General features: G+C 40.1%; 1 protein-coding gene across 2 annotated transcripts; it reads left to right on the top strand.

The window, feature by feature from the left end:
- Positions 1-1,242: 1,242 nt before the first annotated feature.
- Positions 1,243-26,148, top strand: LOC100567578 (zinc finger protein 184). 2 transcript variants are annotated; one of them, XM_016991866.2, is made up of 5 exons: positions 1,243-1,332; positions 10,194-11,148; positions 14,278-14,395; positions 18,522-19,115; positions 21,932-26,148. In XM_016991866.2, the coding sequence occupies exons 2-5, from the start codon at positions 10,423-10,425 to the stop codon at positions 23,698-23,700; spliced, it is 3,207 nt and encodes a 1,068-aa protein (XP_016847355.2). In that variant the 5' UTR covers positions 1,243-1,332; positions 10,194-10,422; the 3' UTR covers positions 23,701-26,148. The 2 variants fall into 2 exon arrangements, with proteins under 2 accessions (XP_016847355.2, XP_008104048.2); XM_008105841.3 differs by lacking the exon at positions 1,243-1,332 and adding an exon at positions 5,606-5,750.
- The last annotated feature ends 1,686 nt before the right edge of the window (positions 26,149-27,834 follow it).

Here is a 27,834-nt window from a genome sequence, read left to right as displayed (position 1 = left end):
CAGGGTTTATGTTCCAACTTTATTTTAATTTTCATTCTATCCCATATAATTGTCAAATCATGAAATCAAATGGGAAATATTATGACCCCAACGTGAACCCTAGCCCTATGACCCAGACCTCCCTTCCCAAAAACAAAAGGATAATCTGCCACCGTTTAATCCAATCTCATTCCGATCGCATGGACAATATAGGGCTTGAGTCACCAAATTCCTAAAGGTGACTCACCCCCAAGGCAAACATTGTCATATCCCAGGCCAGGACGCCTCAGGAAGGCACCCCTGTGGAGCCCGTCAATGACGGCTCATCACCACCCTTCTTTACTTCCCGTCTGACACCCCAAAGACATATCTAAAATCTGTGAACGTGACAGGACCCCGGACATCCTTGATGGGTGCCATTAATTCCTTTAGAAATCGGCCGGGCCAGGATTAATCTGATATTTCCTGTCCGGTCACTTCATTGTTTTAATAGCTCCCGCCTCCTCCTCCCTGATTGGCCCGAGTGGGGACAAAAAGCGGCTCCCCATTGGGCCAACAAGGCAAGGCGGGAAACGAAAGCCCGCCTCGTTCAACCTCCCAGCCTATCCGCGATCGGATGGGCGGGGAAGCGGGGCGGGAAATTCAAAGGGCTGTCAGACCGAAACATTGTATAAATATGGCTTTATTTGAAACATATGTTACGCTAGTAGATTGAATGATCGCTATTAGCGTCCTTTTCAGCTGAATTGCTCAATAAAGACTCCTTGGCGGATTTTCCTTCACCCTTGGCGGACCTTCTTCATTTCAGGCTTCAGGTTGTATTGCGGCTTATATTCTCCTTTTGGCTTCGCCAAGGTCCGTTCCCTCAGGACCGGATCGGGTCTCTCCTTAAGGGCCCGATCCCCTAAAACGCGGTCGACAACAGTTTCAGCTGGCTTGCTCTCCAGCCTGCGCCACAGCCCGGGCCACAATCCCATTGGCTTTTTTTGTCACCGCATCACATTGTTGGCTCATGTTTAGCTTGTTGTCCACGAGGACTCCAAGATCTTTTTCACACGTACTGCTGTCGAGCCCTAAGAAGGGCTGAGGAAGAGAGGCCTTAGTGACTTTCCAGAACTTTCTGTAGGGTAATCTCATGAGAGCCCCTGCAGAAAGCTCTGGGCAGCCCCGTTTGGACTGCCCAGTGTGAGCCTGAGGGAAACGCCATTTTAGAGAGCAGGCAGTGGGAGAAGGCTAGGCAAGGCAGAAGCTCTTTTCTGAGTCACTTCCTCTGCTTTGGCCCTGTTCTGGCCCTCTTTACCCTCCCACTCTTGCTTGGAGAATCTGATCTAAGTGAGGCCTCGGGCAGAGCAGGTAACTACAATAAACTGACAATACCTGAAATACTTCATGTTCTTAGCAAATTTAACGGTCACCCTGCGATCAACATAATTTCTGTATGGGAAAGTGTAAGGGAGTGGAGGATATTTACTGAAGCTACACAGGGAACTTTTGGCTTAAATGTGATTTGGACATGTAGTCTTACACAGTAGAGTCTGTGGCTGTGGCGCAGGCTGATAAAGCAGTCAGCTGCAACAAATCACTCTGACCAAGAGGTCATGAGTTCGAGGCCAGCTCGGAGCTGCGTTTGTCTCTGTCTTTGTTCTATGTTAAGGCATTGAATGTTTGCCTTATACAGTAGAGTCTCACTTATCCAAGCCTTGCTTATCCAAGCCTCTGGATTATCCAAGCCATTTTTGTAGTCAGTGTTTTCAATATATCATGATATTTTGGTGCTAAATTCGTAAATACAGTAATTACAACATAACATTATTGCGCATTGAATGACTTTTTCTGTCAAAATTGTTGTATAACATGATGTTTTGGTGCTTAATTTGTAAAATAATAAGCTAATTTGATGTTTAATAGGGTTTTCCTTGATCCCTCCTTATTATCCAAGATATTCACTTATCCAAGCTTCTGCCGGCCCATTTAGCTTGGATAAGTGAGACTCTACTGTATGTGTGATGTGATCCCCCCTGAGTCCCCTTCGGGGTGAGAAGGGCGGAATATAAATACTGCAAATAAATAAATAAATAAATAAATAAATAGAGAGAGATAGATAGATAGATAGATAGATAGATAGATAGATAGATAGATAGATAGATAGATAGATAGAGTCTTGCTTATCCAACATAAACAGGCTGGCAAAACATTGGATAAGCATAAATGTTGGATAATAAGGAATTAAGGAAAAACCTATTAAACATCAAATTACATTATGATTTTGCAAATTAAGCTCCAAAACATCATGTTTTACAACAAATGGACAAAAAAATAGTTCAATACACGTTATGTAAGTAGTAATTACTGTATTTTTGAATTTAGCACCAAAACATCGCAATGTGTTGAAAACATTGGCTACAAAAACATTGACAACTAAAAGGCAGACTGTGTTGGATAATACAAAACGTTGGCTAAGCGAACATTGGATTAATATTATTTATTTATTTAATGAATTTATATACTGCTCTTCTCCCCAGGGGGAGAAGACTCTATGGTACTTCTAACAATCTGGCTGTATCATGCATCATTTTGATCCAAAAATTTAGTTATGTTTGTTGGACTTTCATTAGCAGTACAGTAGAGTCTCACTTATCCAACATAAACGGGCGGAAGAACATTGGATAAGTGAAAATGTTGGATAATGAAGTATTTAGGAAAAGCCTATTAAACGTCAAATTATGATATGATTTTACAAATTAAGCACCAGAACATGTTTTACGACAAATGGACAGAAAAAGCAGTTCAATACACAATAATGTTATGTAGTAATTACTGTATTTACGAATTTAGCACCAAAACATTGCAATGTATTTAAAACATTGGCTACAAAAGCATTAACTACTAAAAGGCAGGTTGTATTGGATAATACAGAACATTGGCTAAGCGAAGGGTATGCGAGACTCAACTTCTAACAATCTGTATCATGCATTTTGATCCAAAAAATTTGTTATGTTGGACTTTAATTAGCAGTACAGTACAGTCTCACTTATCCAACATAAACGGGCCAGCAGAAAGTTTGATAAGCAGAAATGTTGGATAATAAGGAGGGATTAAGGAAAAACCTATTAAACATCAAATTACATCATGATTTTGCAAATTAAGCATCAAAACATCATGTTTTACAACAAATTGACAAAAAAAGCAGTTCAATAGAAGGTAACGTTATGTAGTAATTACTGTATTTACGAATTTATTACCAAAACATCGCAATGTATTGAAAAAATTGGCTACAAAAACATTGACTACTAAAAGGCAGACTGCATTGGGTAATACAGAACGTTGGCTAAGCAAGCATAGGATAAATGAGACTCTACTGTACTGCTAACAAGCTGGCTGTATAATGCATTTTGATCCAAAAATTTGGTTATGTTTGTTGGACTTTTCGTTAGCAGTACTTTTCATTTACTTTCCTCTTATTTCTGACAAAGTGGCATTAAATAAAACTGTTGGGCAGACTTCTTTTTTGATGCATGGTCTTCCCTATTTCTTGAACTTGCAAACAAAACTCCAGATACACCAGTATGTGAATGTTACACTGGGAGATATTTCCTCAAATGAAAATTATCTACAGAGGAAGTCCATCCCGGCAAACACTATTATTTGTTCAAGGCCAGTATGTTTTGCCCACATCTATGGCAGGCATCCTCAGAGGTTGTGAGGTCTGTTGGAAACTTGTAAGTGGGGTTTATATATCTGTGGAATGAGGGTGGGAGAAAGAACTCTTGTCTGTTGGAGGAAAGTGTGAATGTTGCAATTGGTCACCTTGATTAACATTGAATAGCCGTGCAGCTTCAAAGCCTGGAGGCATCATTTTTTGGGAGGTGCTAGCTGGCTCTAATAGTTTCCTGTCTGGAAATCCTCTGTTTTCAGAGTGTTGTTCTTTATTTACTGTCCTGATTTTACAGGTTTTTAAAATAGTGGTAGCCAGATTTTGTTCATTGTTGTGGTTTCCTCCTTTCTATTGAAATTGTCCACATGCTTGTGAATTTCAATGGTTTCTCTGTGTAGTCTGACATGGTGGTTGTTAGAGTGGTCCAGCATTTCTATACTCTAAAATAATATGCTGTGTACAGGTTGGGTCATCAAGTTCTCTGCTATGGCTGACTTTGGTTGAATTACAGTGTTCCCTCACTTATTGCAGGGGTTAGGTTCCAGGACCACCTGCAATAAGTGAAAATCCATGAAGTAGAGACACTATATATTTATACATTATTTTAGTAGTTATACACTATTTTAAATTTTTATCAACCAATCGTGTGTTGATAAATCGCCTCCTTCTCCCCCTGTTGCCGCTTGAGCTCCTTTTTTCTCCCTTCAGCTTCTCCTTCCTCCCTTCCTTAGGCTGTAAATTGTAAAACCTGGCTCTTCCGCTGCGCCTTTGGATAACCGAGCCCATAGCTATAGTAGTTGCACAGGCCATCTCTTTGACTTGAAACATTGCACTATATTCCTCTGCCCGAAAGCATCTTAGAATATAACATTGTATTTTAGTTCTAGTGGTCCCTCCAGGCCATCCTCTCCTCCATCCCAGTGGTCTTTTTTTCTTTTTTCTTTGCAGATTCATATATTATTTGAGTGATTATATTCCTTCTGCTTATGTGATTGTTTTAGTCAATTGTTATGATTTGTTTTTGTTTTTAATTCTTATAGCGTTTTATAAGAACAATGTTTTATTGTACAATGTTTTATGCTGATTTTATATTGGAAACCGCCCTGAGTCCCTTTCGGGAGAGAGGGCGGTATACAAATAAACTTTTGCTTACTACTTACTTACTTACTAATTTTTTATGATTTATAATATTCTTTTAGAGTTTATTGAAAAACCGCAAAACAGCGAATCCGTAAAAAGCGAACCACAAAGTAGTGAGGGAATACTGTAGTCTGCAGTGCCTTTCATGTTCCTTGATTTGTGATTGGGCAGTGCTGTGTAGACTTGTCCATGAAAACGAACAAAATCTGGCTACCAGTATTTAAAAAACCTCTAAAATCAGGACAGTAAATAAAGAACAACATGCAGAGGACAGGAGAATTACAGACATGAAACAATCAGGGCCAGCAAACACCTCCCAACAATGGATACCTCCGGGCAGGAAGCAGCCAAGCTTTGAAGCTGTGAGGTATTCAATCCAATTGCAGCATTCACACTTGCCTCAGATAAGAGTTCTTTCTCCCACACTGGACTTTCCACATATATATAAAACAGGCCTCAACAACATCTGAGGATGCCTGCCATAGATGTGGGCAAAATGTCAGGAGAGAATGTTTCTGGGACATGGCCATACAAGCCGGAAAACACACAGCAACCCGTTTATTCTGGCCATGATAGCCTTCGACAACACATACTTAAAATATTATATTCCAATACATATTTACAGTTAATTAAGCACTTTAACTAATCACATAGCTAATGGGAGAAGTGTAGATTTTGTCATGTGTAGATCCAATGAAAGCAGTAGAAACTATGCTGCTCCCTTCATCTCTGTGTATTTAACAGAGGCTGCTTGTCACAGCTGCTGAGATTCCCTCTACTACACAGCGCCCTCTTCAGTTTCTTATCAGGATGGGAAAACAGGAAGCTTGATTTTTTTGGACCAGCTAGGAAGGGGTTAAAGCCAAGGGAAGGTGGGAAGGCGAACGTTCCTTCCGGATCCTCTTTTGGGAGGCCCTCGTGGTTAACTGTGGCGACGCGGGAGATCTCTGAGGCTGAGCCAGGAGCAGCAGGCCAGGTAAAGGGGACAAAGCGGGGATGTTAGCAGGATTCGAACCATAGCACTGTAGAGTTGGAAGAGACCACAATTTTCATCCAATTCAACCCTTTTCAGCCAGGCGGGGAGACGCCATTAAAGCCTTCCCAACAGATGGCCATCCAGCTTCTGCTTTAACACCCCCCCCCCCCCCCCAGAGAAGGAGGCTCCATTACAGTCCCAGGCAGCACATTCCTAATCATTCCTCCTAATGTTTTTTTTGTGGAATCTCTCTCCCTGCAATTTGAATCCATGGGTCTATTGTGGCCTAGTCTCCGGAGCAGCAGAAAACAGGCAGAAAACAAGACAGCCTTTTAGATATTACATAATAATAGTAATAAACTTTGTTTATATCCCGACCTATCTCCCCAAGGGAACTCAGGTTTAAAACAAATGTCGGAAAACATTCAATGCTGTAAAGAGACTGGACAAAGGCAAAATACCAACCCACCCGCATTTAGACATGGCTGCCATGATAATAATAAAAATAAAACTATATCCTGCCCTATCTCTCCAAGGGGAACCGGGGCGCTTTACAACAAATGTCAGGAAACATTCAATGCCATAAAGAGACTGGATAAAGGCAAAATACCAACCCACCCATATTTAGACATGGCTGCCATAATAATAATAATAATAATAATAAGAAGCCTTATTTATATCCCACTGCCCTATCGCCCCGAGGGGACTCGGGAGTGGTTTACAACAGATATCCACAAACATTAAATGCTGTGAGAAGCTGAACAAAGACAAAAGTAATCAACCCCCCAAATCCCAAAAACAAATCCACATCTACATAAAAACAATAACACATTATACAGCAATATTACTAGTAATATATAATATACAATTATCACATTATTATAGGGTTGCTGTGAGTTTCCTGGGCTGTAGGGCCATATCCGAGAAGTATTCCCTCCTGACATTTCGCCCACATCTATGGCAGGTATCCTCAGAGGTTATTGAAGTCTTTTGGAAACTAGGCAAGTGGGGTTTATATATCTGTGGAAGGTCCAGGGTGGGACAAAGAACTCTTGTCTGAGGCAAGTGTGAATGTTGCAATTGGCTACCTTGATTAGCATTAAATAGCCTCACAGCTTCAAAGCTTGGCTGCTTCCTGCCTAGGGGGAATCATTTGTTGGGAGGTGTTAGCTGGCCCCGATTGTTTCATGTCTGGAATTCCCATGTTTTCAGACTGTTGTTCCTTATTTACTGTCCTGATTTTAGAATTTTTTAATACTGGTGGCCAGATTTTGTTCATTTCATGGTTCCTTCTTTCTTGTGAAATTGTCCTCATGTTTGTGAATTTCAATTGTTTCTCTGTGTAGTCTGACATAGTGGTTGTTAGAGTGGTCAGCATTTTTGTGTTCTCAGATAATCAACATCAGAAGTGAATGCTTCTGGAACATTTCTATACATCCCAGAAAACTCACAGCAGCCCAGTGATTCCAGCCATGAAAGCCTTTGACAACACATATTATTTTATTATACCACAAAATAATACACTAAAGGTAATACACTACCAGTACATTATACTATTAGTATTATATAATGTACCATGTCCCCCTTCTTCTCCAAGCTAATCATACCCAGCTCCTTAGCTGTTCCTCTTCAGTCACTGTTTTCCAGATGTTTATTTTTGATGACTCTGTCCTGTTTGTCTATATCAGTGTTTCCAAACCTTTGATCTTCCAGACGTTTTGGACTTCAGCTCCCAGAAATCCCAGCCAGTTTATCAGCTGTTAGGAACTGTGGTAGTTGCTGTCCAAAATACCTGGAGGACCAAAGGTTGGGAACCACTGGTCTATATCTCTCTTGAATTGTGGAGCCCAGAAAGCAAGTGAAATGTTTGGTGTGATCACTATCGATTCCATTTGTCCATGGTACGACATGTATGTGAGCAGTGCATACATAAAATGCTCAGCATACTTAGACATGGACCAAAAACTAAGGACACAAACACCTTAGCTTCTCCTTATATAGCTTCCTCAAAGTTTGGATACAATATAAAGTAAATAATACCCACCAATGTGAATAATAATAAATAAATCTTTATTGAAACCCCACCACCATCTCTCCGAAGGGACTTGGGGTGGCTCCTGCATATAGACAACAATACCTAGTAAAATACAATGACATAAGTATAAACAACAGTGCATTTAAAATCCCACTAGTAAAACTGTAAAAATACAAAATTGTAAAATTCCAAAAAACGCAGTAGAACCTGCAAGTAAGGTGGCTATCTGGCATAACAAATCACGTGCAGAGTTGCACAATCGGTGGATGCCACTATCCATCATAGCTATGTCATAAATACTTCTTAAAGTACATTTTACTCAACAGTCACACATATATACATTCATTCATCACCATGCATACATTACCATCTCTTCTTCCTTCACCTGGAAAAAGAGAGCCTCGAACATAGGCCAAATTGTGTTCCCTTCAAATCTGCCATTCTGCAAATACACCATCTTCCTCTGTCCCTTGGAAAAGGTGGCGGGTGGCCCAAACTCCTCCTGTCTGACACAATTTTGGATAATAAAGTGTCTCTTATATAGCAATATTTCTGCTGATGTTATTCCAAAAGTTGTAAATGAATGACAGGTGTTTTCTGGCATACACTTGCTGACTGCATCAGTTCCTGGACAGATGTTTGTCTGTTTTCATTCCAGTTTGTCTATATCCGTCTTGAATTGTGGAGCCCAGAACTAGACACAGGGTTATTCCAGGTGAAGTCTGGCCAAATGGTGTGAGACAATGACTTTGCTCCATCTAGACCAGGCCTTCATCTATACCACTGTATCTAAAGCAGGCACAAGCAAAACACACTGAGGGTGTTTTGGATATCAGCTCCCACAATTCCTAACACCCGGAGGGCCGAAGTTTGCCCGAGCCCAATCTAGATACTATAGTGTGGCATTACATTGTTGACTCAGGTCATCTCCCTTTGGGGAGATAAAGTGGGATGATAATAATAATAATAATAATAATAATTCATTCAACTGAATGAAAATAAGCACAGCAAAGCCTGGAAGAAAATGTTTTATTGTTTTCTTATTTGTTGTTTGCATCTCAGTCACAGAGATTAAAACGAGATACAACCAAGCAAATGATAATGATGATTTCTTTTAGCACTCTGAACATTGGCAGCCATATGGAGATCTCCTGGAACAAGATGCTTAAATTAATAACAGACATTTTCTCTACTTGGGTCAGATGATTAGGGGGGAATTGTGTTGTTTTAGTACCCATTTGAATAGCTAATAGCAGAGTAAATCATTGAGGATACCTGCCTATAGGTAGCCTGACAGCTAACACCTCCCGAACAGAAGTTGCCTCTAGGCAACAAAGGCCAACAGAACCTCTGAAAATGTCTGCCACAGATGCAGGCAATTTATTAGGAGATAACTCTGCTGGAACATGGCCATACAGCCCAGAAAACTCACAGCAACCCAGAGATTCCAGCCATGAAAGCCTTTGACAATGCATTTAGCTGCCATTGCTCAGTGCTATGGGATCCCTGGAGTGGTGAGGTCCCAGCACTCTTTGGCAGAGAAGGTGAAAGATCTTCATTTAAACAATAACTTCATTTATCCCATAGCATTGAGTCACAACAATCAAAAGTGTGCCAAACTGCATTGTTTCCACAGTGTAGATCAGGCATGGGTAAACATCGGTCCTCCAGGTGTTTTGGACTTCAACTTCTACCATTCCTAACAGCCAGTAAGATGGCTGTGATTTCAGAGAGTTGAAGCCGAAAACACTTGGAGGATTGAAGTTTGCCTGTGCCTGGTGTAGATGCACCCTTAGTCAATCTAAGGTGTTTAGCAGTTATTAGAACTATATATGGCTCCTTCTTTGGAGGCTTTAAAGCAAAGGCTGGATGGCCATCTGTCAGGGGTGCTTTGAATATAATTTTCCTGCTTCTTGGCAGGGGGTTGGACTGGATAGCCCGTGAAGTCTTCCAACTTTATGATTTTAGATATATTGCCTTCCCTATCAGATGAAACATGCCAAGGAAATACACATTTCTGAAAATATTAGCAAGAGTGCTGAATGTTGCTTCTTAAATTCTCAAGGCAGCTTTTTGCTTCTTTAAGCCTATTTGTAGTTGGGAATGTTCCTTGGGAACAGAATAGTCCACCTTCTTTAAACATTGCTTTAATTGAGAGCAAGGATGAAGAAAGGGCAACGTGTCAACCACACAACCTGGTTTTGCCTCCATACCCCCATCTTTTCAAACTCCACTGGAAAAACATGCTCATAATTGATTGAAAATGAAACTGGAGATGTTGTGACAAGATTTCCATTTGGGACAGATACTACATAAGTTAGGCCAATGGAAGACTGCCCATTTTTTCTTTTGCCCACCCTTCACAGCCATTTGACTTTATTTTAACAGCTCATGTGTTTTTCCCTTAGGAAAAGGCAGGTTTTTTCCACCCTGAAGAATGATGGACCCCCATTGACTGCAGCAAGCCCTGGATATTTTGCTGTGTTCTTCAAAGAAGAGTTTGCTGGATGAGTAACTAGATAGTAGTTACTAGTAACTAGTAGAATGGGAAGGGTGTAATTTCAGGAATCTTTTAAGGACTGGTACTGAAAGGCAGAGGAGGAGAGACACAACAAAGCAGGCTTTTTTTGGAAGGGAATGGCTGCAATACAAGAAACGGGGTCTGCTAGTTTTCTAGATCCAGAAATAAAAATGGAAGTGCATGGTTCATTAGGTCCAGAAGCAGAAGAGGTCGTAGAAGGAGAATCTCTCCCCAAAATGGGAAGCAGTGCAGAAGAAGCAGAAGAAATGCTGAAACAGAAATCAAAGGAAGAGGCGTCACGAAACTGGAATGCTCAGTTTGAAGATTTTCTGAAGACACTCCAGTTTCCTAGTTCGACAGGGAAAGCCACGCAGCACACTGCCCCTCGCACGCTTCCCAGGAGAATGGCTGAGACCAGCCACTCTCCCAAGGGAGTGTGGGTTACCCCAAATCAGCCTCTTCTCCTTGGGGAAGCCACAGGGGATGATGAATGCTATCCAGTTGCCACACATCCTGGGAAAGAGGTCACATCATCACAGAAAGGCAGTGTTGGGTTGGAGGCACAGCGCCAGCATTTTCGGATGTTGATCTACCAAGAAGCTGTTGGGCCCCGAAACTTCTGGAGGAAGCTCCGAAAACTCTGCCGGAAGTGGCTGGTTCCAGAGAAGCACACCAAGGAGCAGATCCTGGATCTGGTGACGCTGGAGCAGTTCCTGACTGCCCTGCCCCCAGATATGCAGAAATGGCTCAGGGGACGCCATCCCCAGACCTGCTCCCAGGCAGTGGCCCTGGCGGAGGATTTCTTTCTGATGCATCGAGGGCCCAAAGGCTGTGAAAGACAGGTTAGTGTTTTCTTCTTAGTTGTTTTATTAAAAGTTCTGTTGCCGACTAGCCAGTAACTTCTTACAGTCAGGTATCTTTCTCCTGACAGGATAAGACTTTTCATTTATGCAAGATTTCATTTTTTTACCTTGGTTAAGAAGATAGAACTTTTAATTTGGGGTGTTGTTTCCTTATCTTATGTTTTACAGTCAGCACTCCACTTTCTCTTAATTAGAAGCTCAGAACTCCCACAAAAGTTTTAAAAAGTTAAAAAAATAAGAACAGCAGAGCCTGGAAGAAAATGTATTGTTTTCATCTCAATCACCTAGATCAAAGCGGGATACAAACAAGCAGATAACTATTTCTTTTAGCGCTCTGAGCATTGGCAACCCTATGAAGGTCTCCTGGAATAAGATGCTCAAATTAATACAGACATTTTCTTCTTCGTTTGGGGGGGGGATTGTGTTGTTTTAGTAGCCATTTGAGGTATTAAATATGTATATATTTCAGATTTCAATATTAATGTCAAAATATGTAGTATGATTTTACATAGGATTTGTACTACATTAGAACAGGAAAGACAAATATCACTTAAGTAAAATAAACATTAAATATTAAATAAAATAAGGTGAAAATACTAAACTAACCTGGGAATCTGCTATTGCAACACATCCAATGAAGTGTTCTAAAACCAGTATAAAAAGGATTAGGACTAAGAATGTTCCTGTCTACTTGGACTACATGAAGCTCATTCCAGAATCCTGTTTGAAAACTGGTCCAAGAGTCCAGAAAATTAAAAAGATTTGAGAGATTACTTCTCTGGGAATCTAGGTCAGGCCTCCTCAAACTGCTGCCCTTCAGCTGTATGGGCCTCCAACTCCCAGAATTCCTGACCATTGAACAAGCTGGCTAGGGCTTCTGGGAGCTGGAGGCCCAAACAGCTGGAGGACAATAGTTTGTGGATGTCTGCTCTAGACTACCAAAAGTTGAAAAAGATGGGGTGTAAAAAGTAAATGGTAGATGTAAAAAAGACGTACAAATGTTGGGCTACAAAAAATCTGTAAATGAGAACATATCATGTTAAGGAGGGGAGGGGGGAAAGAGGAACGCAGCAAGTCAAATGTTATGGGAAGGGACAGGGAGGGAAATTCCTCCCTAAAACAAGGTCGCTTTCTAGAGGGGGAGGGAACCACATAGACATAATCAAGTATAATCCACATGAGCATATAATAAAATTCGTTGTAAAAGGTGATGGGTAAGATTATTAAGTTGATATCTTTGAATGTGAATGGCTTGTCGACAAATCTAAAAAAGTATAGATTAATTAAATTAGCCAAGGCAGAAGGGGCTAGCGTAATTTGTCTGCAAGAATCGCACAAACGGGATCAATGCCCATTATTGAACTCTAATACTTGGCAAACAGTGATTGAGGCTAGAGGTACCAAAAGAGCTAGAGGAACAGCAATTCTTATGAATAATAATATTAATTTTGAGATATTAGATCAACTCATAGATACAGATGGAAGATATGTAATGCTGAAATTTAAAATGGACAATAAAAAATTTACCATAGCTAATATATACTCCCCAAATAAAGGTCAGCAACATTTTTTTGAGAAAAATCCTGAAAAAACTTCAGAATTTCTATGAGGGAGAAACAATTCTAACAGGGGATTTCAATTTAGATATAAGTAAACAGAACTTATATAAATTAGGAAACTGGGGACTAAAAGGTGCATTTGAAATAGCCAACAAGAAAGCTAATCCTACATTCTATTCCAATAGGTATAAAAAATATGCACGCATAGATTATATAATGATTAGAGAATCTAATGAGATGGAAATAAGAAATATATACACACAAGGAATTTCACTCTCAGATCATGCTCCAATAATAATGGAATTAGAGATTAATATAGAACATAGAAATAAGTTATGGAAATACAATAATATAATTACAGAGAGAAAGGAAGATAGAGATATGATCAAGAAAATTGGGTATTATTTTCAAGAAAATAGGGGTTCATCCTCAGCATAATATGGGATGCAGCAAAAGCTGTGATCAGAGGACATTGCATTCTCAAAGAGAGAATAATTAAAAAGAAATGGTATGCAGATAGACAAAACAAAATTCAGAAGATAAAAAACCTCCAAGGACAACAACAGATTAAGTTTAAGGCTCAAACACAGAACCAGATTGAAATGTTGAGAAAGGAACTAGATGAATTGGATTTTTTTTCAATTTGGAAAAGACAAAATTTAGTTAAAAATGAAATTCATAGACCTAATATTAATTCTATGAAGAGATTGGCAAAATATTTGAAAAATAGAAAGGAAAAACAGAAGATTAAGGCTATAAATTCATATATCACAGAACAGGAAATAAAGGAAGTGGTTAAGAAATTGAAAAATTCTAAATCCCCAGGACTGGATGGTTTCCCAGCCGAATTTTATAAGGAATTTATAGAAATATTAGGCCCAGAAATGCAAAGTTTATTGATAAATTGGATTGGATAAAAAGTGGCAAAGCCAATGTAACTATTGTACAGAAATGGGAATAGTTGTGCTCATGGATGGAGTTAAATTTCTAATGGAATTGTGGTAAGGGGTAGGGGTGGGGGGAGTGGAGGGGGGAGGGGGAGGGAAGGGGGAAAATGAATAGAATGATGATATATTAGATATGTGAGTAGACAATATAGAAGGGAAGAGGATGGAGAAATATGATAATAGATAAATGATGTGTAGGTATGAACATTTGTATTAAATGTGCAATATACTCACATGAAATATAAGATAATATCAATAAAAATATATATTTAAAAAAGGGATGTCACCTGATGGATGGCATCTTTCTAGTTTATGCCTGTAATCCTTGAAAGTTACTCTTAAACTTCCTATCAATTGAACAATTAAATTATTATTGTTCATTATCTTGTATTATTTTGTTGTGTTTGGACTCATTTGAGGCATTAAATGTTTGCCTTTTTGTTTTGTATCTGTAAACCGCCCTAAGTCCTTTCGGGGGGAGAGGGCAGTCTAGAAATTGATGATGATGATGATTATATAACAAGTAAAACTGCAGTCATATCCTTTGCCACCCACCCTCCTTTCTGACTTTATTTTGACATGTTTTCCACCCTCTCCTTCAGATCACTGAGACGTCCAAAGACATGTTTGCAAATCCCCCCAAGGCAAAAGAGGCTCAGCCAAGGATGAAGCTTCGAGCAGAGACTGTGCACAAGCATATTGGGAATGAAAATATTGTGGGTAAGTCTCTCCAGAATTGGTTTTATTTAATACTATCAGAAGTGCCAATTCTATAATTCTCCCCACGCCCTTTCCTTGGCTTTTAGTTTTCTCTTACCTTTTTTTTTCTGTGATCTTCCACATCATGCTTGGTCAGATTTTCTTTCCAATCACACCTTAAGCCTCCTAAGCAGCAATTTCTCTATTTCCCCCTCTATCTGCCCCCTCTCCCTTTTATAGCAGAGTTTCTCAAATTGTGCTCCTCCAAATGTTTGAACTTCATCTCCTACAATTCTTAATAGCTGGTAAGTTGGCTGAGATTTCTGGGAACTGAAGTCCATAACACCTGGAAGAGCACAGTTTGAGAAACATTGAGTTACAGGGTTCTGCAAAGCAAAGTAACAGAACAGTCCATAGGCCTGTGAAGGAATGCATCTCTGAGGTGTTCCTCCTGCCTTGTTTCTCTTGGTTAGGAAAGTTCTAGCATCCATTTTTGAACATAAAACTTGGCTACAGACAACTTTTAGTTAATTAAAATTAATCTGTCCAGAACCCAATATTCCTTTTTTTAAAAAATAATTTTTATTGGTAAGGGAATATTCCTCAAAATTCATTGAATATCCCTGGAAGGTTGCAGGTATGAAGGGAAATCTATTGAAGGCCCTTTGAAGGGTGTTGAACGTTACAGAGGTTTAATAGTATCTGTAAGTACAAGCAGACTGCAGTCTGTGTATCCTGTGTAGTTCTGAGAAATGTCAGCATAGATCTCAAATCCATCTGTCTGGAAAAAGGATCCAACCAAACGATGCAGAATTCTTGGTAGGATTATCCTAGCTGGTAGCAGGCATACATGGGGTCTATATCTGCGAGAGATCTGGACAGCTATAGCCCACATTCTGTCTCCTGTAGATAGATGTAGTATTGGGGTAGAAAAGGAGATGGGACAGCATGGTATAGCAGTTTGAGTATTGGACTACAGTTTTGCAATTGGTTACAAACCAGTTCTTCCCTCTAGAACAGGTTCTCAACCTGTGGGTCCCCAGGTGTTTTGGCCTACAACTCCCAGAAATCCCAGCAAGTTTACCAGCTGTTAGGACTTCTTGGAGATGAAGGCCAAAACATCCAGAGGCCCACAGGTTGAGAACCACTGCTCTAGAAGAATTGCTGTAGAGAAACCAGCAAATTCACTGATGCTATTTATTTTATTTATTCTATTTATATTTTACCTTTCCTCCAAGGCATAAAGGCAGAGTTTATGATTCTCTAAGTCTTCCTAATTTGATCTAGTTGAGGTGTCTTAGGGAGAGAGAGTATGCAAATATTACCGTGGTTTGTAAATCCTTCCATGTCCCCGATTACTGGGGCAGTGCTGATGCCAAACCCTTCCTTTTCCAAAGAGAAGAGAAAAATATGTTTTTGCTGAGTCAATTGCATCCATTTAACCTATTCAGTGCTTGACTCACATTTTTGTAATTAAAAATACCTAGTTAATTTTTAATATTTCCTACAGTGTAGACTCATATAATCCAGTTCAAAGGAGATAATCTGGGATCAGATCCTGGGCAGTATAGATCCAGCCTAACCTGCCTACAAATACATGCGTTAACAGTGCTGTTTGATTCTTAAGTTATGTCCAGCCCCATCTCCAGGTATCAAATCCAGTGGGAAGTCTGTCTGCATGGAGCCATGCGCCTCTCCCAGTGGGGTATTGAGATAGCTGTGTGCTGCCAGGCCTCATGTGTCCCTATCAGCAGATGGAGGCTCCTTGCTAAGTTGAGGTAGACAAGGAAATCATGGCTGGGTGATACAATATATCTCACTTGGCAAAATAAGGGGACGGAGGCTCCTTCTGGGCTGCCTGCAACACTCTCAGACAAGAAAGGACATGAAACTCCGTAGTGGCACATTGTGTGGGGTAGATGGGATATCTATGGCTGCATCTACAGTGTAGCATCAATGCAATTTGATGCCACTTTAATTGCCATGGCTTGATGCTATGTATTCCTGGGATTTGCAGTTTGCTTAGGCACCATTACTTTTTGGCGAATAATGATAAAGACCGTGCAAAACTACAACTCCCAGGATTCCATAACACTAGGCCATGGCACGTGATGTGAAGCTGCATTAATTCTATCGTGTAGATCAGGGGTCCTCAAACTTTTTAAGCCGAGGGCCGGTCCACAATCCTTCAGACTGTGGAGGGGCCGGATTATCATTTGGAAAAAAAAATACAAACAAATTCTGATGCACACTGTACATGTCTTATTTGTAGTGCAAAACAACAACAACAAAAGAACAATACAATATTTAAAAATGAAAACAATAGTAAACAACATAAACCTATCAGGATTTCAATGGGAAATGTGGGCCTGCTTCTGGCCAATGAGATAGTCAAGTTAATTAGGATTGTTGTTGTTGTGTGACTTCAAGTCATTTCAGACTTTGGGTGAGCCTAAGTCTAAAATAATTTATTTATTCATTTACTACATTATTTATTACATTTATATCCTGCCCTTCTCACCTTCTCACTCCAGAGCAACTGTATGTACATACAATATATTATATTATTAGCATAGGACAATATTAGCATTATATATTACTATATTGAACTATACCACTATACTGTAATATTATATGTAATATATAACATATAATTAATATTATTATATGGTATTATTAGTATTATATTGTATGAAATGATAATATTATTATCAATATTATATGTATATACAATATATTATATTATTTAAAATGATATAAAAATATTCTATTATAAATGAGGGCGGGGGCCAGGTATATGACCTTGGAGGGCCGCATCCGGCCCCCGGGCCTTAGTTTGGGGGCCCCTGGTGTAGATGCTTCCTATGTGAGATCCTGGCCTTGCATATCTTCTGCTTCCTGTCTAAGGTGAGTGCCCAACTTGCGGAAATGATGAAAGATGTGCAAGGAATCATTTTAGATGTATTGTTTAAGAAGCTGCAGTTCAATATAAGCAGTTATGCCTGTAGCTTAGTCGGCCTCAGTGTGAGAAGCTTTGTTGAGAGAAGCCCCAAGTTGAAGGCCTCATATGTGAAGCTCCAGTATGAAGGCTGCTGTTTGTAAAACTACTGTAAAGCTCCTGTGTAAGTTCGGTGTGAGAGGAAGCTCTGTGAGAGCGAAGCTGTTTACCTGCATGAGAAAGAAGCCCAGTGTGGAAGCAAAGAAGGAAGTATAAAGAACTTTCTTTGTGTTATGAAACCTTATTTTTTGTAAATTGTGCAACCATATTACTTTGCTACAAAGAAACGTCTTCTAAGGAAGAGATAACATTGGTCTCTGTGTTTTTGTTCTTTTTCTCACTTTTGACTACTGGTGCTGGGTCACATTGCTGCTAATAAATTGCTCTGCTATACATTCATGGGGAGGAGAGTCTTTTCCTTTCATAAACCTGCCCGATCTTTACGATCATCCGGGGAGGCCCTTTTAGCACCACAGTCTTTATCCCAGGCCCGCCTTGTGAGTACAAGGGAGAGGGCCTTTTCTGCTGTGGCCCGCCGATTGTGGAACTCACTACCTACTGAAATTAGGCAAGCTCCCACGCTGTTAGCTTTTAGGAAAGACTTGAAAACATGGCTCTTCCGCTGTGCCTTTGGTGAGTAACTTCTGTTATTTCTGTGTTACTCCCACCCCGAACATCTCTCCTCTAGATTACCCCACTTCCATATGTCCCTGCCCGCAGTGGAGTACCCCTATGTCCCTCTCACCCCAGGTTTTATCTTTGTGTTCACGTGGCCTGCCCTTGTTTTACTGTTTTTTTGATTTCTTAATGTTGATGCATTTATTGTATTTTTAATGGTGCTATGTTATGTTGTTTTATATTTTGTTATATTGTATTGCTCTGGGCATGGCCCCATGTTAGCCGCCCCGAGTCCCCGTTGGGGAGATGGTGGCGGGGTATAAATAAAGTTTTATTATTATTATTATTATTTTGTAAATAAGCGCACTTGCCCAACATACATTGCCAGTTAATCTGAGATAAACAGAAAATCTGGGAACAGATCCTAGGATATAGGTTATGAAGTTCAGCTCACCCAGTCTGTGGAGCTCTCTTATATGAGTACAATGTCTGGGAATTTCCTAGATTGTCTCCATTTCTCTCTCTCGTCAGGTGATGCACAGTTGACTGAAAGTGAGGAACCCCAGCTTGAGAGTAACAAGGAAATGGAGCAGCTGATGACACCTGTGAAAATAGAGGATCCATTTGTTCCAGCCCAAGGTGTTTGCAAAAGCGACCGTGCACCCACTGTCTGTGAAGAAGAGAATGCAGAGAAATATGACAAAAATGGGAAACACTTTAGCCAGGATTCTCACCTGCTCATTCAAGAAGATCCCGATGTAGAGAAGATATACAAATGTTGGAACTGTGGACAAAACTTCAGTAGCAGCTCAGACCTTCTGACCCATGAGAGAAACCATGTGGGGGAGAAAGTGTATACATGTGCTCACTGTGGAGAAAGTGAGAGGATCCACAAAGGCCAGAAGTCAAATAGGTGTCCGCACTGTGGAAAAACCCTGGAAGACACACTCGAAACAGGAGAGAAGCCCTATACATCTTCAAAACGTGGGAAAAGACGCAGTCAAAGATCAGAGATTCTGCAACCGGAAAGAACATGCAGAGGTCGGAAGCCTTCCACATGCCTTGTGTGTGGGAAGAGCTTCAGAAATGGCAGAGCTCTGAGAACACACCAGAGAATCCACAGCGGTGAGAGGGCTTTTAAATATTCACTGGTATAAGTCAAGGGCATTTGCCAATGACTTCGTAATATTTGTTGTTGAAGGCTTTCATGGCCGGAATCACTGGGTTTCTGTGAGTTTTCCCAGCTGTATGGCTATGTTCCAGAAGCATTCTCTCCTGATGTTTCACTCACATCTATGGCAGACTCCTTAGAGATTGTGAGGTCTGATGGAATCTAGGCAAGCGAGGTTTATATATCTGTGGAATGTCCAGCGTGGGAGTAAGAACTCTTGTCTGCTGGAGGGAAGTGTAAATGATGCAATTAATCACCTTCATTAGCATTTAATGGCATTTAATCAAAGTGATTAGTTGCAACATTCACACTTTCCTCCAGCAGACAAGAGTTTTTTCTCCCACCCTGGACCTTCCACAGCTATATAAACCTCATTAGCCTAGTTTCCAACAGATCTCACAACCTCTGAGGTTGCCTTCCATAGATGTGGGCAAAATGTCAGGAGAGAATGCTTCTGGAACATAACCGTATAGCCTGTAAATCTCACAGCAATTCACCAACTTGGTAATAATTTTGAGAAGCCCTTTGGACAGTACAGACATGCTGATGAGAAATTTAGAAGAATGTGTAACCTTTCTGGTTTCAAGATTATCCAGTGTTTGGGGAGAAGCATCCAGTCTCTCCAGAACCTCTTTATTTAAATGCTAGCCGAAGTGCCAACTAGTATTAGATGTCCCATGATCCTCTATTCTGAGATCTTTTTTCCCTGGCTTTTATTTTTCTCCCAATCGCTTCCTCAAAGGTGTACAACATCATGCTTGTTTAATTTCAATAGGATTTTTCTCTCTTTTTCACCTTTTTGAAGAGTTTGGGGGTCCTGCAAGCCATTTAATGAACAGAAACCCTGTGAAAAAATGAATCTCTTAAGGCCGACATGGGCAAACTTAGACCCTCTAGGTGTTTAGGACTTCCAAGTCCCACAATTCCTAACTGTTAGGAATTGTGGAAGTTGGAAGTCCAAAACACCTGGAGGGCTGAAGTTTGCCCTTGCCTGTCTTAAGGTTTCCCCCAACTTTGTTTCTCTTGGTTAGTCAGGTTCTGGCATCCCTCGGCTGATGATGAAGCTGTTGGTTACAGACAGCTTTCAGTGAATAAAATTATTTATAATCCAATATTTATTTTACTTATAATTTTTATTTATATGCCACTTTTATCCCACAGTGGGGCCCAAGTTAACTTCCAGAGAGTCAGTTTAAAAAATCCTGAACAATAAATCAGAGAATAAAATCAGAATTGGAAGAATTCCAAAGGGCAGCCTAGTTTAGTCCCATTCTGCCATGCATGCTCAGTCAAAGCACTCCTGACAGTTGACCATCCAGACCCTCTTTAAAAGCCACCAGAGAAGGAGACTTCACCACACTCCAGGGCAGAATATTCTACTTCAAACAGCAATTACTATCAGTATGTGCTTACTAATGTTTAGTGAATTCAAACCTGTAGTTTGAATTCATTTTTCCATTGTCCCAGTCTCTGGAACAGAGCTTCCTCCATCTTCCATATGATAATCTTTTTGTATACTTAAACATGGCTACCAGATACCTGCGCTGTTTTGAGAATTCTGGGAATTAAAGTCCCAAACAGTTGGAACGCCAAAGCTGGGAAACTTGAGATTTCGGCCCTTCTTTTGTCGCAAAAGCAAAATATATTCTGTCGTCAAAGGCTTTCATGACCAAAATCACTGGGTTGCTGTGAGTTTTAATCTGGAGAAGGGCTAGCTGAAGAAGCAACCCTTGAAATTCATTCTTTTTCCTGGGATGCTGGGATAGTGTAGATTCTAGATTCTTCCATTCCGAAAGAGGAGGGGAAAGTTTATAATGTGGCATAAATAGCCACTGAAAAAACAATTCAGTTATTTTGGAAATTAACTGCACCCACTCTCTGGGCACATATCTTTTTGAAAATAAATGGCAATCATAACCTTATTGAAAAGGGGAAAAAATAATATATCAATTTGCTAAATGTGACTCTCCATGAACATGTGGAGACCATTTTTTGAAAACCACTAGTCAAGAAAAGCATGGCCTTGTTAGAAGTCAACTCTTTGAACAAGTGATATTCATGTAATGGCACACAGGTAACTAGCTGTTAAACTGAAGAACTGTGTCTTTGAAGTTAAAATTGGAGTTGTACAAAAGATATACACTCTCTTGAAACCTCTTAGTTTAAAATATACACTCAGAGATAAAAAAAAAAACAGTCTTGAAAGATAACATATCTTGTTTTCTTATAAACACCAAAAAGACACATTTCTTATTGAAGTTCAGTTATAGATAGGATGTAGGTTCTCTGTGTTGTGAACACAAGATTATCATTCTCAATCAATAGTCCATAGTCTTTAAGTATACTTGTACTCACTGAAGTCCATAAGCATACATGCATCCACCTCCACTTGAGATCTAAAGCAAACTACTTCCATTGAAGTCCAAACAGATACTTCTCTATTGAAGTCCTAACAGATACTTCTCTATTGAAGTCCAAACAGCAGTTGAACACAAAATGGAGTCCTGAGTCTGAACATGCTCAGTACAATCCCACACCAAAGAGGTACAGTCAAACTGCCAAATCAACATATACATACAATATAGGTTAGCAAATACATACATTAACAAATAAATAATGAAAGGCTTGGAAGGTTGCTATTTCCAACAGTTTATCTCATTAACACCACCAAGGAGGGAAAGTATGGGAGCCTGCACAGTCTATGGACATCTCTAATTTGAATACAATGTCTGAAGTGTTGTTTAGATTCTCCATTTTTTCCTCTCAATAGGTAGTGCAAGACTGATTGAAAGTAAGGGGAAGAAAACCCGACTTCAGGATACAGAATCGGTAGAGCAACTGATGGCATCCACGAAAACTTGCAAAGAGGACAATTTCTTGTGTCTGAGTGAACCTGATAAGAACCAAGAGGGGACAGACAACAACAATGGAAATGGCAAGGAGAAGGTTGAAAATGGGGAACACTTCAGCCAGGACTCTGACTGTATCATGCATGAGGGCCCTGATGTAGAGGAGAAGCCATTCAAGTGTTGGCACTGTGGACAGAGCTTCAGTAGTATCTCAGATCGTCTGACCCATGAGAAAACCCATGTGGGTGAAAAAGTGTATAAATGTTCCCAGTGTGGAGAAAGTGTGAGAACTCACAAGGGTCGGAAGCCCCGTAGGTGTTCCCATTGTGGAAATACCTTTGGGTACAACCCAACAGACAAAATCCAAGCAGAGGAGAAGCCTTGCACATCTTTAGGACGTAGGAAAAACTGCAAACAGACCTCCAACCTTCTCAAACATAAAAAAACGCCTGCAACAGGTGGAAAGTCATGTCCAAAGTGTGGGAAGACCTTTACAAAAGCCTCGTATCTCAAAATGCACCAGAGAGTTCACACAGGGGAGAAACCCTATAAATGTTTGCAGTGTGGGAGGTGTTTCACCTGGAGTTCACATTTGAAATACCATGAGAAAATGCACACCATGATGTGCTTCTACTGTGGAAAAAGTTTCAGTCAGGAATCAATACGTGTTGAACATGAGAAGACCCATGCGGAAGACAACACATTTGCATGTTTCGCTTGTGGAAAAGCCTTTGAAGTTAGTTCAGAGCTATCTGCACATGCACAAACCCATAAAGGGAAATCATTTGAAAATTCGCTCTTGTTAAAGCCGTATGGAAACAGCTTGCAACACACGGCACATCAGGAAGTCCTTGTCAAGGAGTCTCGTGAATGTTCAGAGTGTGGGAAGACCTTTAGGAGTGCCTCATATCTCAAAGTGCATCAGAGAATCCACACAGGAGAGAAACCATTTGGATGTTTTCGCTGTGGAAAATCTTTCACCTGGAGTTCACATTTCAAATATCATGAGAAAATGCACACAATGTGTTTCTACTGTGGGAAAAGTTTCTGCCAAAAATCAGAATGTGTTGAACATGAGAAGACCCATGCGGGAGACAACACATTTGCATGTTTTGCTTGTGGGAAAGTCTTTGGCAACAGTTCGAAGTTAGCTGCACATGTGCAAACCCACAAAGGAAAAACTGGTGAGAACAGCATGCAACACACTGCGCATCAGGAAGTCCAGACAGGAGAGAAGTCTTACAAATGTTCAGAGTGTGAGAAGACCTTTAGAAGCGCCTCATATCTCAAAGTGCACCGGAGAATCCACACAGGAGAGAAGCCATTTAAATGTCTTCAGTGTGGGAGGTCTTTCTGCTGGAGTTCGCACTTGAGTTATCATGAGAAGACACATCAAAAGATCCGCACAGGAAAGAAACCATATAAATGCTCCCATTGTGGCAAAACCTTCAGCTGGCGTTCCCAACTTTTACTGCATGAGAAAAAGCACAAGGGAGAGAAGGCCTGTAAATGCTCAATCTGTGGGAGAAGCTTCGATAGGCGATCCAGCCTTATTTTGCATGTGAGAAGTCACACAAAACAGGCAGCATATAAATGTGCAGACTGTGGAGACAGTTTCACCTCAAACACCATTCTTCAGCGGCACAAGAAAATCCATGCATTGGCTCCTGAGGTTCCAGATAGTTTTTGAGATACTGAACAGAACAGACATACAAGACAAGACAGAATTTTGACCATAAAGATTAAGGAAGAAATGTATAAATCAGTGGTTCTCAATGTGTGGGTCCCCACGTGTTTTGGCCTACAACTCCCAGAAACCATAGCCAGTTTACCAGCTGTTAGGATTTCTGGGAGTTGAAGCCAAAAACATATGGGGACCCACAAGTTGAGAACCACTGATACAAGTCAAGGGCATTTGCCAATGACTTAGTAATATGTATTGTTAAAGGCTTTCATAGCCAGAATCACTGGGTTGCTGTGAGTTTTCCAGGGTGTATGGCCCTGTTCCAGAAGCATTCTCTCCTGATGTTTCACCCACATCTATGGCAGGCATCCTCAGAGGTCGTGAGATCTCTTGGAAACTAGGCAAGCGAGGTTTCTATATCTGTGGAAGGTCCAGGGTGGTAGAAAAAACTCTTGTCTGCTGGAGGAAACTGAATGTTGCAGTTAATCACCTTGATTAGCATTTAATGGCATTTAATCAAGGTGATTAGTTGTAACATTCATACTTGTCTCCAACAGACGAGAGTTCTTTCTCCCACCCTGGACATTCAACAGATATATAAACCTCACCTGCCTAGTTTCCAACAGACCTCACAACCTCTGAGGATACCTGTCATAGATGTGGGCGAAATGTCAGGAGAGAATGCTTCTGGAACATGGCCATACAGCCCAGAAAATTCACAGTAACCTACCGATGTAGTAATAGTTTTGAGAAGCCCATTGGACAGTACAGATGTTCTAATGAGAAAATTAAAAGAATTTGTGACCTTTCAGGTTTTAAGAATAGTGAAAAGACAAAGGTGTTGACTGACAATATGAAAAAACAGGTAGAAATGAAGGATCAAACTGGTTTTAGAATAGGGAAGATTAAACACTAGTATTGTTATGACAAGTACGCTGTTACAAAATCGCAAAGGCTGGATCCACACTGCCAAATAATGCAGCTTGAACTCCCATTATATCGTCAGTGCAGACCCATATAATGCAGTTTAGAGCTAGCCTATGTTAAGACATGAAATAATATGAAGAATATGCAAAGGCGGGAGAAATTGTTGTGGAGATTTTGTTGTAAATAGGAATATTTTGCCCAGGATGATGATGTTATCCACACAATACTGCTCTTGACAATTGATATCCCAGTTAAGCAATTGCAGGATGATTTATTGACCTCAGGAGTCAAATATAAGGTATTGTGAGATGAAAGGAAACAATAGGATTGGATTTACATGATCTGAAATTGTATTTTGCTGCCTATTTGGCTTGGTAATGCAGTCATTCCTTCACATTCAATGGCTTTGACTTTTGATGATTTAATTATTCACGACTTTGGTTGAAATGTCACACTGGAGGACCTAGAAATTCCACCAACTTCTGGTGGAGTCATGCTGGATAGCCTAGAGATTTCTGTGAAGGTGTTCTTTCAGATTGAAAAAACATTTTTTTCTTATTTATGATTTTTCACTTTTGTGATGATCTTAAGCTCAGCAAATGTGGAGGACGGGGAAGATTACAAAAACAAGAAGTGCTTCCTCAGCTGGCTGATGCCACAGGTCATAATATGTGTAAGATGATCCTTAAGGATATTTTTCAAAACGTATTAAAATTGAGATTAAAGAGGGAATGCGTTTAGTATAAACAACACTCAAAGTAACTTTCTTATAAACAGTCTTAAGCATGCCTCTTTTATATAAATTGCTCTAAAATACCAAGGAGTTTTTCCCTCTCCCAGTGAGACTAGTTGTATCAGCTTATAGCAGATATAAGACATTGTTCAGAGTACAAGGAGATACAATAGATGTTTGAAGCCTTAGCACCTGAATTTCGAGATACAATCCTTAACATAAAAATTCTAGAATGGATACTTATAAATGAGGCAATTTTTCAACCTAGTACATCTGGGTAAGAAAATAGAGCAACTCTAGCGATGGATTACATCATACCAGGCAGGGAAAACTTTGTCCCTCCAGGTGTTTTGGACTTCAACTCCCACCACTAAGCGGCTAAGGGGGAAAAGGAAGGGGCCTGAGGCTGTTAGGAATGGTGGGAGTTGAAGTCCAAAACACCTGGAGGGACAAAGTTTGCCCATGCCTGCATCATACTGTACTTTTCCTACTTTTCATTGATTCCCTTAAATAGTCATTTTTTAAAAACCCATAAGTAACCCACTGATGGATATATTTTCTTACTTTAATGATCAGTTGTCCACTTGTATAGAGAGTGCATACTGCAATTCCAGAAATTGATTGGTAGGTTATATTAGAAAGGGTAATATTTTGAAGGAGAAGAGTTGTTTATAAGATGTCATAAATGCTGTACAAATATTAAATGTGTTTCTCTTTATTTTTAGATTAGCCCCTGTGATAAGGCTGAAAAGTGTTGGAATTTTTAAATAATAAAAGGTTTTGGCAAAAACAAAGCCTAGTTTCTCTCTATTTTTTCGCTGTTTAAAAATCGTGACAGAAGCGACTTGAGAGCATAGTGCAAGTCACTTCTGGTGTGAGAGAATTGACTGTCTACAGAGGCGATGCCCAGATGTGTTACCATCCTGCTGGGAGGCTTCTCTCATGCCCCTGCAAGCTAGAGCTGACAGTTGGGAGCTCACCCCCATCTCGCGGATTCAAACCGGCAACCTTCAGGTCAGCAACCCAACCTATAGATCAGCAGTTCAGCCAGCACAAGGGTTTAACCTGTTGCGCCACCGTGACTCCTTTTTTTTTCACTTTGATTACCTGCTTTGCAGTTTTTTGTTTAGCATAAATTCAGTCAGAAATTCCAGTCTGAACAAAAACCACTGACCTTTTTTTCCCTAAGCAGATAGTTCATCCATTTCAGCATCTTCACTCAATTTTAACAGTCAAATAGAATTCATTATCTGCTGTAAGACACTCTGCCCACTCTGTCCACCTTCTGCAGGGATCTGAAAACCTGGGTGTTTCAGTGTGCATTTTGATGACAGTCCCCATTTATGAATGCCCACCCCTATTTAACGATAAAAGTTTTTGCCAGCCTATTCCCCCTAGCCTTGGCCTGCTTTTTGAACAAGTCTATGCCCAGCCCTCTCTAGTCATGGTTTGTTTATTTGTTCAGTCGCTTTCAACTTTTCGTGACCTCATGGACCAGCCCATGCCAGAGCTCCCTGTCCGCCATCACCACCCCCAGCTCCTCTAAGGTCAAGCCAGTCCCTTCAAGGATACCATCCTTCCATCTTGCCCTTGGCCAGCCCCTCTTCCTTTTCCTTCAGTTTTTCATAGTATCATTCTCTTCTCCCAAGTTTTTCTGTCTTCTCATTATATGGCCAAAGTACTTCATTTTTGTCTCTAATATCTTTCCTTCTAGTGAGCAGTCAGGCATTATTTCCTGGAGTATGGACTGGGTTGATCTTGCGGTCCAAGGCACTCTCAGAATTTTCCTCCCTACACCACAGGGAGAGGGTAGTGGGGTATAAAAACGAAGTTATTATTTGATACACAAGATTAGTACACAGCAAACAAGATCACTATGCTGGCTGTTGTATTGGATCACAGGTTAGACACTTCCCAAGTTGTTATTATTACTATCCTCAGAGCATTTGTAATCAAAAGTGAACAAGTCATCCAACCCGGGTTTCTTTCATAATTTAGTCTTTTTCATAACTTCACAAATCTCTCTTACTGATGTAGGAGCATTCATAGTCTACCTTTATTTTATAATATTTAGTATACTCTGCATACCCAGATATTTATTACAGTGTGCCACTTAAGTATTGTTCAATACTGATTGTTTGCTTTCTGGCAAACTTGCTTTCCTGTTTTTTGTGTGTTTGCTTTCCTGGTTTTTTTTTTTTTTAATGTTATTATTTATTTATTTACTTACTTCATTTTTACCCGGCCTTTCTCAACCCCGGAGGCTTACAGATCTGGCAAATATTCAATGCTACACAGGCAATCAATAAAACACATCTCAAAAAAATACAAACAGGCTAAATATGTAAGCAATTAAAATACATATCATTTAAATGATTAAAAACCATATAAAATACCAAGTCATGATCTCATGTCCAAATCATTTTCCAAAATCCATAATCTATTATTCAAACAGTTAAAGTCTCATTCCGTAGTTTCCT

The sequence above is a fragment of the Anolis carolinensis genome, chromosome 2 (genome assembly GCF_035594765.1).
Source record: "Anolis carolinensis isolate JA03-04 chromosome 2, rAnoCar3.1.pri, whole genome shotgun sequence".
NCBI classification, from domain to species: domain Eukaryota; kingdom Metazoa; phylum Chordata; class Lepidosauria; order Squamata; family Dactyloidae; genus Anolis; species Anolis carolinensis.
Note: the sequence above shows the minus strand (reverse complement) of the source record. Positions and strands in the feature narration are given on the sequence as shown.

Excerpts from the sequence above, each read along its gene's own strand:
- LOC100567578 (XM_016991866.2), top strand. The coding sequence starts at position 10,423 with ATGGCTGCAATACAAGAAACGGGGTCTGCTAGTTTTCTAGATCCAGAA. Across the intron at positions 11,149-14,277 it reads CCAAAGGCTGTGAAAGACAG|ATCACTGAGACGTCCAAAGA; the intron begins GTTAGTGTTTTC and ends CCTCTCCTTCAG. Across the intron at positions 19,116-21,931 it reads ACACCAGAGAATCCACAGCG|GTAGTGCAAGACTGATTGAA; the intron begins GTGAGAGGGCTT and ends TCCTCTCAATAG.